This window comes from Rhinoderma darwinii, chromosome 4 (assembly GCF_050947455.1).
Source record: "Rhinoderma darwinii isolate aRhiDar2 chromosome 4, aRhiDar2.hap1, whole genome shotgun sequence".
NCBI lineage: Eukaryota > Metazoa > Chordata > Amphibia > Anura > Rhinodermatidae > Rhinoderma > Rhinoderma darwinii.
The window spans coordinates 16294828-16310184 of record NC_134690.1 but is presented as its reverse complement, the minus strand read 5'-3'; the positions used below and the strand labels follow the sequence as shown (position 1 = coordinate 16310184).

Sequence of the window (15357 nt, the reverse complement as noted above, 5' to 3'; positions counted from 1 at the left end):
GACAGCTCCTATATACTACACCACACAGGAGAGCTGAGAGATCCTCTATACTATACCAATCAGGAGAACTGACAGCTCCTCTATACTACACCACACAGGAGAGCTGACAGATCCTCTATACTACACCACACAGGAGAGCTGACAGCTCCTATATACTACACCACACAGGAGAGCTGAGAGATCCTCTATACTATACCAATCAGGAGAACTGACAGCTCCTCTATACTACACCACACAGGAGAGCTGACAGATCCTCTATACTACACCACACAGGAGAGCTGACAAATCCTCTATACTACACCACACAGGAGAGCTGACAGATCCTCTATACTACACCACACAGGAGAGCTGACAGCTCCTCTATACTACTCCACACAGGAGAGCTGACAGCTCCTATATACTACACCACACAGGAGAGCTGACAGATCCTCTATACTACACCACACAGGAGAACTGACAGCTCCTCTATACTACACCACACAGGAGAGCTGACAGATCCTCTATATTACACCACACGGGAGAACTGACAGCTCCTCTATACTACACCACACAGGAGAACTGACAGCTCCTCTATACTACACCACACAGGAGAGCTGACAGCTCCTATATACTACACCACACAGGAGAGCTGAGAGATCCTCTATACTATACCAATCAGGAGAACTGACAGCTCCTCTATACTACACCACACAGGAGAACTGACAGATCCTCTATACTACACCACACAGGAGAGCTGACAAATCCTCTATACTACACCACACAGGAGAGCTGACAGATCCTCTATACTACACCACACAGGAGAGCTGACAGCTCCTCTATACTACACCACACAGGAGAGCTGACAGCTCCTCTATACTACACCACACAGGAGAACTGACAGATCCTCTATACTACACCACACAGGAGAACTGACAGCTCCTCTATACTACACCACACAGGAGAGCTGACAGATCCTCTATACTACACCACACAGGAGAACTGACAGATCCTCTATACTACACCACACAGAAGAGCTGACAGATCCTCTATACTACACCACACAGGAGAGCTGACAGATCCTCTATACTACACCACACAGGAGAGCTGACAGATCCTCTATACTACACCACACAGGAGAGCTGACAGATCCTCTATACTACACCACACAGGAGAGCTGACAGCTCCTCTATACTACACCACACAGGAGAGCTGACAGATCCACTATACTACACTACACAGGAGAGCTGACAGCTCCTCTATACTACACCACACAGGAGAGCTGACAGCTCCTCTATACTACACCACACAGGAGAGCTGACAGCGCCTCTATACTACACCACACAGGAGAGCTGACAGCGCCTCTATACTACACCACACAGGAGAGGTGACAGCTCCTCTATACTACACCACACAGGAGAGCTGACAGCTCCTCTATACTACACCACACAGGAGAGCTGACAGATCCTCTATACTACCCCACACAGGAGAGCTGACAAATCCTCTATACTACCCCACACAGGAGAGCTGACAGATCCTCTATACTACAGCACACAGGAAAGCTGACAGCTCCTCTATACTACACCACACAGGAGAGCTGACAGCTCCTCTATACTACACCACACAGGAGAGCTGACAGATCCTCTATACTACACCACACAGGAGATCTGACAGATCCTCTATACTACACCACACAGGAGAGCTGACAGATCCATTATACTATACCACACAGGAGAACTGACAGATCCTCTATACTATACAACATGGGAGAGCTGACAGATCCTCTATACTACACCACACGGGAGAACTGACAGATCCTCTATACTACACCACACGGGAGAGCAGACAGGTCCTCTATACTACACCACAAACGAGAGCTGAGAGATCCTCTATACTACACCACACAGGAGAGCTGACAGATCCTCTATACTACACCACACAGGAGAGCTGACAGATAATCTATACTACACCACACAGGAGAGCTGACAGCTTCTCTATACTACACCACACAGGAGAGCTGACAGCTCCTCTATACTACACCACACAGGAGAGCTGACAGCTCCTCTATACTACACCACACAGGAGAGCTGACAGCTCCTCTATACTACACCACACAGGAGAGCTGACAGATCCTCTATACTACACCACACAGGAGAACTGACAGATCCTCTTTAAGGCTCTGTTCAGTATTTTGCAGGCAGAAAAAAATCCTTCCTTCAGGGTTTTGATCAGCCTGCACTTTCTTGCCGTAGGCCGTAAAGCTTTCTCTGCCTCCCATTGATTTCAATGGGAGGTCAGAGATAGTGCCGCGGGAAGAAAGATCAGGTAGCTTTTTTTCTGTGAGTGGCTAAAACTGCGAGCGGAAAAAAACATTTCTACCTCCCAATGAAATCGATGGGAGGCAAATTTGGCGCGGATTCTGACACGGTTTCTGCGTCAAAAACAGTGCCAAACAACTCTGTTTCAAAAGGGCCTATAGGAAACAGAATAAAATAGTAGTAGAACTAGTGGGAATTTTTGCACCCTGTAAGTGTCCCCTGAAAATAACAATTGACGTCCCTGGAAGAAGTGATTTCCCCCCTAGACTCTTTAGAAAGTCTAATATCCTTCTCCGTGGTTCCACAGAGCAGAGGGAGGACTCGGAGCACAGGACACAGCTCTGAAGCCGTTCTCCCTGCACTCACCTGATTTTGGCCCTTAATGGGGCTATTTATTGGTCGCTCTAACCCCTTCTTGTTTGGACATCGTAAATATTGCGTTGCGTGACGTGAGTTAATTTCTGGACCTTCTCCTATTGGACCACACTATAGTCCGTTTCATGTGACTATTAAAAGGGAACAGTAGATTTTATTCTACTGCAGATGAAATGGAGATATAAGGTCAGGGTTCCTTTAAGAGGAGGACGCCTCAGTGATAGACCTACATTAGCAGTGATTGTTGCACGCTCCGTCCTGTCACTTCGCCGGTCACTCGTGTCTATTATGTGCAGTGTTTGTTGAGGGTTGATCTGGTAACGTAACAGTCGGTGCGGTTCCCACATCTATCTCTGCGCGCTCGTTTGCAGCTTTGATGTGGACGGTCAATTTGAAAACTCCTGGATGTTGCCTTCAGCCACCACTAGGGGGAGCTTACTACATATTGTTTATACTTTTACACTGAGATCAATAATAACACAGTATGCAGTAAGCTTTGAAGCTCCCCCTAGTGGTGACTGCAGAAAGACAGAATTTTATCATTTTGTTCTATGGCTATGCAGGGGAATTGGTGCTCTGTGAAGAACGGACCTCTGACCACTATAAGGCTGTGTTCACACGGGGCAGATACGCTGCGTAAACGCACGCAGCATAGCCGCCCTGTGCGCCACAGGGAATTTCCGGGCAAAAAAGCGCACCAAACTGTCCACTGCAGAAAACTGCGATTGGCTGCAGCGGTCACGTGGGATGAAACGTCATCCCAGGTGACAGCGCTGGAGGGAGAAACACAGAATCCTGGGTAAGTATAAGATTTTTATTTTTTTCTGAGTTTCGTTTTTTGCGGCGGAATCGCTGTGAACCCGCTGCAAGAAAACGCAAAATCAAAAACGCAAATAAGCAGCGATTACGCAAATACAATTGACACGCTGCGGAATAAAATTCTACACCACAGGCCAATTTCTGAGCGGTTTTTTTCGCTCCGTATTTACGCAGATTTGTTCTATCTCATTTACTTTGCTGCTACTGTATTTTCTGCGGGTTTTCCGCAACGAAATCTGTTGTGTAAAATTTGCCGTATTTACGCAACGTGTGAACTGAACCTAAAGATGTATTAAAAAAAAAAAAATCAATCAGCACAGGATGGTTCCATAGTTCGTACGGTTGAAAAAAGATACATGTCCACAGAGGCGTAGCTAGGTTCTCCTGCACCCGGGGCAAAGATTCAGATTGGCGCCCCCCCCCCCCCCCAACTTATTTCCCGACATCTCCTTCCCCCTCGCCATGTTGTCTTTCCCTACCAATCAATGAGATATAATTTTTTGTTCACAATTTTTTTAATGTAACTTGAGTATAAAAGCATTTCTACATTTTACAAGCGATGCAGTTCTATAATGTAATTAACATAAAAATAAATTAAAAGAAAATAAATTAGAGGCCACACACAGCCCCCTGTAGATAGCGCCACACACAGCCCCCTGTAGATAGCGCCACACACAGCCCCCTGTAGATAGCGCCACACAGCCCCCCTTGTATATAGTGCCACACACAGCCCCCCTTGTATATAGTGCCACACACAGCCCGCTGCCCCTCTGTAAATAGCGCCACACTCCCCCCCCGCTTGTACTTAGCGCCACACTGTGAACAGACCGGTGAGCGGTAGCCTACCGCTACCACTCTCCGCTCTGCCTGGTGTGACTTACCGGAGGAGCCGAGGAGTTCATGCGGCGCAGGCAGCGGCGGAGTTCCTTCTGACTAGGGTTGGTGACAGCCATGGCCGGCCTTTGGTTGGATGGCGCCCTGTGCGGGACTTTCTATTGCCGCCCCCTACACAAACCAAAAATTAACCACATATATGGACACGCTGGAACATATATACTGTACATACATAAAGACAGATATTTAGACATACAGGCAAATATACAGACACACATTCTGGAATATATACATACAGGTAAATATATAGACGTACAGACACACACACACACACACACACACACACACACACACACACACACACACGCAGATAAATACACAGACAGGGACATATACAAATACATAGAAGGCACATATATACAAGCACAAAGACACATTCACAAACAGACCCATATATAACGTACACAGGCACATATGTACACAGCACAGATAATGTAGTAGATGTTACCTGCAGTCCTATGTAACACCACAGATAACACACAGTGATAACTCTGAGTACTGATAATGTAGTTGTGTCCCCTGCAGTCCTATGTAACACCACAGATAACACAGTGATAACTCTCTGATTACAGATAATGTAGTAGATGTGAGACACACACACACACACACACACACACACACACACACACACACACACGTAGAGACACACACACACACACACACACACACACTCTAACATATACACGTACAAACACAGAGACACACACTGTATTCACACTACACACACACACACACTCACCATGTCTCCTTTCTGACAGCATCACAGGTCAGGACAGGCTGTGGGCGGAGCTTCCTCTCTGCTTTTCAGCGTGTGTAACAGCAGAGCACAGAGTAGAGGCAGAGCTGGAAGGCTGCAGCACGGGAGTGGACCTGTCCCCTGACCTGAGTCTCATCTGACCTCATGTCACTGATGTGAGGTCAGGTGACTGGACTGGTCCACTCCCTGGCCGTCACAGACCCCAGTCAGAACGCCGTAATTTCCTGGCTCTTCCTAAAGCTGCTGCAGGTATCCGACATACGGGGCGCCTATCAGCAGCGATCAGCTGCTCTTCGGCGCCCCCCCTTTCCCTACCACTGGGTTGCGCCTGGGGCACATGCCCCGCTTGCCCCCCCCCCTAGCTACGCCCCTGCATGTCCATCAAGGATGTGTTGAGAGGTGGACGTTCACTTTAAATTGGTCCATAGACATAAACGGTTTAGTGGCCCTTGGCCCCTCTATCCTTTTGCTCTCTTTCTCTACAAACATACAATATAATCTCATCAGAGGATTCATGCGGGGAGGGGGGAACCAAATAAAATTATATGCCAAACAAATCAACTAAAAATTTTGGCCGATTGTCTATAAACAATTTTGCGGCTCCGGTCTGTGGTTCGGTAGTAAATTACTCGCACTCCCCTGATTTAGGGCTTGTTCACATGTAACGGAATTGCTGCAGAAAATGGTCCGTATTTTGCGGCGTATTTCACAATATTGGGAGATGGTGACATCTCTTCCGAAAATTACGCACCGCAGGTCAATTTGTAGTCGGAACGTTTACGCAGCGTGTGGATGAGATTTGTTGTATCTCGTCCGTTTTGCTGCTTCTGTATACCGCGGCGTGTTTCCCGTCCGCTACGAGTGGACGAGCCCTTACAGAGCGCAGCACGGTTTGGCGTCTTATGTTTCCTTTAGTCTTCCGGCGGATTAATAGTCCTGCACAATCTTAATTCTGCATCTTGGATTTTAATGTGACGTGACGGCCGATGATGGAGCGCGGGAGCCAATTATTCCTGTCTCCGGGGCCTCTCTGCCCGCACGTCCTGATGAACAAATGTCATTCTGCCTGCAGTTAACCGTGGAGCAAGTGCTTCTCGACTTCGTACTGTCAAAAAAAAAAAAAACCTCTGCGGTCTTTTACTTCCAACAGAATGCCATCAAAAACACGTACGTGCATTAACCCCTTGGTGCAACAGTAATTTTTTCGTTTTTCACCCCCCCCCGCCATCCAAGAGGCATAACTTTTATTTATTTTTTTCCTTCTTTGTCAATCGAGTGGTGTGAAGGTTTTTTTTGTTTGTTTTTTTTTAGCATATAATTTACCGGGGAATTGAAAAAAAAGATTCAGTTTTTTTGGGGGGGGGGGGTGTTTGTTTTTACGTCTTTCACCATGCGGCAAAAATGACATTCAATACAGTTAGAAGGGATTCACACGACCGGGTCGTTCCGGAGCCCGAGTGTCGGCCAGTAAAATCGGCCATTTTGCCCGGCCGGTTTGCATAAAGTTATGCATCCGTGCCGGGCCGGGCAGATCCGGACAGTGACATCAGCGGCAGCTCCTGAAGGGGAATCCCCATGTGTTCGGGGATTCCGCTTCAGGAGTTTCCCCTGATGCCACTGCCCAGATAAGGACAGAGACATCAAGCGCTCTGTCCAGGAGCGGAATCCCCGAAAACACGAGGATTCCGCTCCTTCAAGGAGCTAAAGTGCGGCTAGCACATAGCAGAGCGGGGAGATACCTCCCTGCTCTGCTATAGTGGCGTCGCTACAGTAGTAGCAGCCGCAGCAGCAGCAGCTGCTGCTACTACTACTAGCGGCGCCATCTAAGGTGTCGCCGAGCCAGGGTGCTTTTAACAAGCAGGGGAAGGGAGCCAGCGCAGCGCTCCCTCCACCTGCTGTACACCCCGGCCCTGCAACACAGTGTACAGCGATGCCATTCGTCAGAATGGCATCAACTCCTCCTCCTCACATGCACTCTGCGCTGTGAGGAGGAGGAGATAGAGCGCAAGTGCCGGGAAACCCGGCCATCACTCGGAACACATTCCGGTGATGGCCGTGTAATACGCGGCCCCATAGACTTCTATGGGAGCCGGGCGGCCGGGTGCCCGGGCAAAGATAGAGCATGTCCTGTTTTTTGACGGCCGGATTTTCCGGCCGTCAAAAATCGGTCGTGTGAATAGCCCCATTAGGGGTCTATCATTCCTAATGCAGCCGGGTGCCGGCCGATTTATGAACGGCCGGCACCCGGCCGGGAAACCCTGCCGTGTGAATGAGGCCTTACGGCGATGAGAAATTTATGTAGTTTTTACTATGTTTTACTACTTTTACAAAGAAAATTAAAAAAAATAGTTGTGTTTATTTTTTCGCCAATTGAGGGTCGCGAGGGGTTATTTGTTGTGGGACGGGCTGTAGTTTATATTGGTAACATATTTTGCTACATACGACTTTTTGATCCATTTTTTTGAGATTCTGGCGGTTTTTCATTATTTTTTTTACAATAGTTCAAACTCACTAGGGGAACTAATAAAAAGTGTTAAAAATAGTTAAATAAAGTTTTCAGTAGAGTAAAAAAAAAAAAAAAAAAAATTGTAAAAGTTAAAAAAAACAAAAACACCCTGTTCCCATTTTTCTCTAAAGTAGTGTCAAAAAATAAACAAAATTGGTATCGCTGCGTCCGTAAAAGTCCAAAATATTACAATATTTTATTATTTAACTTGCAGGGTAATATTTTGGACTTTTACGGACGCAGCGACACCAATTTTGTTTTATTTTTTACACTACTTTAGAGAAAAAATGGGAACAGGGTGTTTTGTTTTTTTTTTTAACTTTTACAATTTTTTCTTTTTTTTACTCTACTGAACTTTATTTAACTATTTTTAACACTTTTTATTAGTTCCCCTAGTGAGTTTGAACCAGCAATCGTCCGATACTAATGTATTCCAGTATATTGTATTTTCCACAGGCTCCTGTTAATCCCTGCCAGAGGATGGGCTTAACAGAGGCAGAAAGATGGCAGACAGTGGGGGGGTCTTCATTAGGCTGCCATGACAATGATGGGCTGTCGGAGGGCGCTGTCCCCTCTTTCTAACGGCTTAGTTGCCACTGTCACTATTGACTGCGGCATCTAAGTGAATGCACGGCCAGGATCAGAGTTCTCTCTGTTCCTGGCCGTTAGTGTGAGGTGTCAGCTGTAATACACAGCTGACACCCGCAGCTATGGAGCGGGCTCAGCGCGTGAGCCCGCTCCCTACTTTAAGGGGGTTATGGGGACGTCCTGGTGCATGAAGGGGTTAAAGGAGTACTCCACTTTGTACAATCCCGACTAATTTGAAGGGTCCCTTGAAGGGGTCTTCCCACAAACACATGTATCCCCTATGCACAGGATGCGGGATATATGTGCGATCGCTGGGGGTCTCCAGCGGTCGGACCCCTAGCGATCACACATGTATCCCCTATCCTGTGAATAGGGGATACATGTATTTTGTGGTTAAACCCCTTTAAGAATATGCTGATCACAAATTGTCCCCTTGCTGGGACCCCCAGCGATCAGCTGTAATCTTTGGGGAAACCTGGCACTAAGTGTTACTTTTCCCTGCATCGCCACCACAGGGGAAATAAAGTATTACACAGTGTCCATTCATGTCAATGGGTTGTCTGTGTAATGTAGCACAGGACGGGTCCTCCAGAGAGAAATACGCTCTATGTAACCGCTCTCCAGTCTGACCAAGAGATGAGGCTCCTGAATAGAGGACCCCCCTCTATTAACGAATAATTCCCTAATAGGGTGTATGGAAATGGGGTTTCTAAACTGGACTTAATTAAAGTAAATGCTCTGTCACTGGGGTTGACTGCCATGTTCATCCTGTGATATGGTGTTGGGGGGGCACGCTGATTCATATTATTTGCTACGCATCCTCTTCTCTATACTGACCCCACATGCTCTCTACCGGAGCCATTAAATCGAATGGTGTCACCTGATGCCATCATAACTTAGGCTAGACCGTTCTAAACCAGGAGTCTGTGCCGGATCCATCGTGTGATGCTAATGGCCGACGGACCCCATTGACTTATAATGGGGTCCATCCGGTTCAGTCATTTTGAAAGAGAATATAGCTATGCGTGCTGGGTGGTTTTTCCCGTCAAATATGACGGATCGGTCTTGGAGGCTCCGAAAGATGTTACCATCTACCTAGCGAGCACGGCACTGGCAGATATGGTTCACTAGGGTGTATGCAGTGTCGTGTTTTTTTTATAAATTTTAACAATTCCGATGGGAGATTAGTTCCTGTCGTAGCAAAATCTCTGTGGTATTTGGGGTCCGGATGCTCTGAACTTTGGTCTTGTTGTGGAGTTACTGCTACTTTACTCCTTGTATTCCGGATCCGCCCTACAAACACTACAACGTAGCATGGCATATTATTACGGACACCGGTGACTTCCTGTTGGCTGGTAGTCCGCTTGAGTATTCCAGGTGTTGGCATGTTTGTCATGTTGTGCCACTTCTGGTTACCAAGCGGTTCGCAATCCAGCATTGGGACCTGCCAACTTCTCTGGTGGTGACCAAAACTGCCGGTGGCCCCACCGAATTATGGGCAACCGTGTCCGAACTCCGGCTTGCCTCTTTTGTGATGGTCCAAACCTATTCGTGCTTAGATAAATATTAATTAGGAATAATGAGATCGTAATTATTATAAGTCACGTAGGAGGGAACAGTCCCACTTTAAAGAGGGTCTCCATCTACATTTAAAGGGGCTGTCCTAGAGTCCGACAAGTCCCCTTAATGGGGTTATCCAGTTTAGAGAACCCATTTCCATTCACCCTATTAGGGAATTATGAGTTAACAGAAGGGGGTCCCATGTTCAGGAGTGGAGAGCGGTTACATAGAGCCTCTCTCTCTCTGGAGGACCTGTCCTGTATTACACAGACAACACATTGATATGAATGGACCGTGTGTAATACTTCATTTCTCCTGTGGGGGTGCTGCAGGGAAGTTGAACACTTACTACCAGGTTTACCCACAGATTACAGCGGATCGCTGGGGGTCCCAGCAGGGGGACATTTGTGTTCAGCTTATTGTCAAGGGACCTTTCCAGCAAGTAGGGATTGTCCAAAGCAGACATCCCCCTATGGTAACACTAAACTTGACTAACTCCAGTCCCCGGTCAGTATGGACGCCCCTCTGAGGCCTAATTAATACACTAGCCCAATGGGTCTGTCCGCACGGGACCTCAGTAGAATTATAGTTATTCCTGACGTTAACATTGATCACTTATCCACTGGAAACCCCCACTAATCGCTAGAAAGGGGGGCTCCAGTCCTTCTTCCCGCTCCACCAGGACGATAAGGAGAAATTGAATGGAGCATTGGACTGGGGTACCCTCTTAAAGTGATTAGCGGAGGTCCCCACCGACCTAACATGGATCACATTTCTTCCCCATTAATGGTTAGTACATTAAAAGCTTCTCTTCAGGTTGGCCCCATTACAGGGGTTTGTCCGACTTTTAGACAACCCCATTCATTTAAGAAAAATTAGATTAGTAATACAAACCCTGGGGTAATAATCTCAATCCATCGTGTGAGACAGACTGGTTGCTATGGATATAATGTAAAAACTACAGCCTTTTATATGGGGTTGTCAGGCAGCACATTCCCTAGCAACCAATCTGACTCGATTACTCAAGCCTTCTAATCCTATATAAAGCTTGAAGATAATGCGGTCATCTCGGAAGGGAGATAATGGCGGCTTGTCTGCTATATTGGAGCCCAGCAGACGCCCCAGGCCGGTCACCGTTATCCGGTATACGTGTCGGCCACCGTCCGCCTCCTAATCTATATAATAAGCTCCACGCTTCAGAGGCGCTCCGGATACAGAGCGGCCGGCTCCCATGTGCGCGCTCGGCCTGAGGCTGATACCAGCGATGCAGTTGCTCAGGCATAAGACGTCTGACTGACCCCAAAATGTCATGACAATGTGGGCCGAGGACTCGCTCACCAAACGTACTGGCTGAAGACTGAGCTGTCACGGAAATAAATAAAAATGGCAAAAAAAAATGGAAATCTGGCCTTGTTGCCCATAGCAACCAATCACAGCGCAGCTTTCATTTTTTATTTTGCTTTCATTTTAAGAAATGTAAGCTGAACTCTTGATTGGTCGCTATGGGCAACAAGGTGTTTTTTTTTTCGGTTTTGTAAAATAAGGCCCATACCGTCTAATAAAACTAGGTTAGATAGGCCGAAACTGCGCCATATAGACATCCTAGATGCTTATCCCTTCCTCACGCCACCTCATTGTTGTTACACCATTATTTTGCACTAAAAGAGTGGCGCAAGCCGATAAGCTTTACCCGGATTACCACGTCCATGCACGTCACAGGACCGGTCCTCTTTCCGCATTCCAACGTTGATGTACTTGATGGTGATCGCGCCGGCATGGTAGATGTCGCTGCGCGATCACTGCGGGTCCTGGGGTGTCGCCGCCGCTCCATTCCATGTGATCCTCTCTGCACGGCTGCTCGGCGCGGGACCACCATTCTAGAGATCGTGGCGGTCGCGGCGATCAGACATTTATCACCTACATCTTTAGTCACGCCAACTTTTCCAGTAAGGCACAAAAAGTGTGTAAAACACATAATAAATTTGGCGCAAGCGATGTACGCCAGTTCTTTTGGGCCCAATTACTGTTAAGTCTTAGGCCTTGTTCACACAGCGCTAAGACGTGAAAACGTATCAAAATCACTAGCGTTGCTGTAAAGCGCCTTATAAAATACAGGCGCGCCTGTGTTGTTCTTTTCCGTGTTTTGTGCGCGATTTTGGCTCGTTTTTTCCCCGTCTAATTAGGACTCCCATTGACTATTGGAATTAGGAGTATCTTCGGCACGTTTTACGCGCAAAAAAATTCTCCGGACGCGTTTTTATTTACACTATGCATTTAAAAAAAACGTGTTGTATGTACTAACCATGCGCTTTCTTATTGACGTCAAGCTTAAATCAAGGGTTTCATTTCTGACGCGTTTTCTGGCATGTAAAACGCGTTGAAAGACGTGTCGGATACACTCAGTGTGAACAAGGCCTTACACATAAAGTTGCAATAAACTGAAAGTGGCTGACCTGGTCGCCTTGCGTGTACCGCTATAACGTTACCTTTTTGTTTTTTTTGCAGAATTCGACCTTCATACAAAATGTGTCGTGGACGTGGAGAAAGATCAAGTCATCCTGTACCCCTCCAACAGCAACCTCTCCAAAGGGGACGCCAGGTACGTGATCTACCACCGAAGACGTCCAGTAAAGCGTCAGCGTAATGAAAAGTTCTGCCACTTTATAATATACTTTCGGTCCGGAGGCTAAATGAGTCCTGCTCGCAGCAGCTGAGGGTTTGCTACAGTGTACCAGTATAGGCAATCCTCTGTGAGATAAACACAGCAGCTCTCTCCTGTCCTGAACTACAAGCTGTACAGCGTTTACTTACTGACACATTGTAACAAAGCCTTCAGCTGTGTGAACTGGTACATTTTAGTTGTTTTTTTTTTCTCCGAATTTCCACCGAGGGAATCTGCAGTTACAAATATAATATATATTTTATAGGATATGTCCTTAGGATAGGCCATCAATATCACATTGTGGGGGTCTGTCTCCCGGCACCCCCACCGATCAGGTCACTGGATTGCATCACCCCCTCCTTATTGTTTACCAGACACAGCGCCATACATCGAGTAGTGGCTGTCCCTGGTATTGCGGTTCAGTCCCATTTACTTGAATAGGGCTGAGCTGCAATACCTGGCACAGCCACAACCAAATGCATGGCGCTGTGACTGGTCAACATTGGAAAGGAGGTGGTGCTCCAGTGAGCTAATTGGTGGGGGTACCCAGAATTTGACCCCCACAAATCTGATATTGATGACTTATTCTAAGGATAGGCCATCAATCTGATAGTCCTGAAAACACCTTTTAAAGTATAGACTCTGTGCAAACGAGTGTGCTGCCTGGTCTAATAGGCCGAGAGGCACCAAGTGGTTCCAGCCGGGACCATGACCACATGGTGCCTCTGGGCCAATTAGACTGAGCGGCACACTCGTTTGATTTATTTGCATACTTCATATCAATGTGATACATTTCACCCGCTGATGTGATCCTCAAAGGGCATCTCCTAATCCCCTGTCCCACCGTGACAATGTAAATGTAGCAGATTTGAGTTTGTCACTTGATACCACAGCGCATAATTTACTGCAGGTAAACCAACTTCTGTGACTAAGAGCGGAAACAATTTACAAATCTAGCTCTGCTACATCAGTCCGTGCTGTGGTTTGGCTTCCAAGGATTGTAAACCACACTGTGCTCATACTTGCTCTCACATACAGTTCAGCAGAGTCTAGTCTGGTATGTGGGCACAGCAGGGCGGAACGTGGGCAGATTTTTCCATGAGGAAACTCTGCCAGGGTATACCAGATCACCCGCCCTAGCCGGGGCTTACTTACTGCACTATTCTGTAGAGCTTCATGTCCTGTACAACACAGTGGGCTCTGCTATATTCGGTGATAAATCATTGCATGGCTCTGCTGTCACCACCTGCTTTTTTTTTCCCGAAAATCAGAAAAAGATGACAATGTAGGGAAACCTCTGGTGTGCCCGCCAGCCACCATCCCCCTTGTTACACCGTGGGATCGATGGGATTGTGCCCGTTGCTGCGTGTACGGCAGACTGGCACCACTGGAACACCCATTCTTCTCAGCACCCCATAACTTGGGCACAAGGGACCCCAAAAGGTCTAGCCTGTCTGACGCATACCCCGTATAACCGGCCATACGTTGTCTTATTGAGGCTGCCCGTTCTCCTTTAGTGCTTGGGAGGATAAAAAATGTCGCCATTTGGCAATACATATGGAGCGCTGTCTCTTCCCACATCTCGGCACGGTTTCCTCGGGGCATAAGTTCCACCATGGGCCGGCGGTGAGATGATGGGTCTGACATGGCGCCGTGCCGTAACTACATGCTTGCTCTATGGAAGGCGTACGCCGTACAGGAGGAAATTATAATACGAGCAGATGGAGCGTACATCCCGATGTGCTTCCACGCTGACGGCTGGGCAATAGGCTGGCAAGGAATTTGACCTAGATTAAGGTGACAGCTGCCCTCCTTTTGTCTGATTTATTGGGGGTGTGATAGAATCCGCGGCTGCTCCTTTGTGGATACTTTTCTGTCTTCCTGTGGGCATCCCATACTTTGTATTTTAATTTGTTACCATTTTTACCATCTCTGCTTGCTGTCAGTGAATAGGATTACAAAAAATTTCCATCCAGAGGCTGAAATCCTGTCTTGACCGAATACTTCTCACAGCTGAGGGTTTGCTGCAATCCAATTTTCTGTGAGGTAAACGGTCAGGACCACTGACTGATACGTTTTGGGCTCTGTTCACACTCCGTTTCTTAATTATGTTTAGGATATGCGCCTGGAAAGCTGCCGGCACATACGCTAAACGTATCCATAGGGCCGGTGCACCCAGCGTGTGCCAAGAGTGTCTTTTTGGTATACGCTTGGCCGATATTTATTTTTTTCACAAACAGAGCCTATTGGGGACGTATGTATCTCTATGCCTATACAGTGGCATACATTGCAGCCTGCCGTCAAAGGTAGAGGGTAGGGAATACTCCCAACAGACGCCTCTGACGGAAGGAAAAAAGCGTGAACAGTGCCTTACCTGCGCAGATACATTGTAGCAAACTATCAGGACAGCAGAGAGACCTGTGCAGCTAATGTGTTTAGCATTACCTAGACTGGACACGATTGCAGCAAACCCTCAGCTGTGAGAAGTAATCAGTAATGACTGATCCTTAGGAAAGGCCATTGATGTGTGATTGACTCCCGGGACTGTGAAGGATTATTAGGGAATATTGAGTTAATGGAGGGGGGGAGGGGTCCTGTGTTCTGGATCCTCATCTCTTGTCCAGAGTGGAGAGCAGTTACATAGAGCGTCTCTCTCTCTGGGGGACCTGTCCTGTCCTGTATTACACAGATAACACATTGATATGAATGACTGTGTAATACTTCATTTCTCCTTTGGTGGCGCTGCAGGGAAATGTAACTCTTACTGCCAGGTTCCCCACAAATACCAGCTCAAATACCCTCAACAGTAGTTTTAGAAATCTCGGAGTGCTCTCCCTTAACTCCCAGTGCATGTATTATATAAGAACCAGACTTGCTTTTTAAAGCGCATGTCCACCAATAT

General features: G+C 47.2%; 1 protein-coding gene across 2 annotated transcripts in view; it reads left to right on the top strand.

Annotated features, from left to right (window-relative positions):
• Positions 1-15357, top strand: part of KIF13B (kinesin family member 13B) — a 201228-nt gene that overhangs the window by 24434 nt on the left and 161437 nt on the right. For both annotated transcript variants that reach the window (XM_075860868.1, XM_075860867.1), the window contains exon 2: positions 12299-12392. In XM_075860868.1, coding sequence (XP_075716983.1) covers positions 12299-12392 — 94 coding nt within the window. The remainder of the gene's footprint in view (positions 1-12298; positions 12393-15357) is intronic.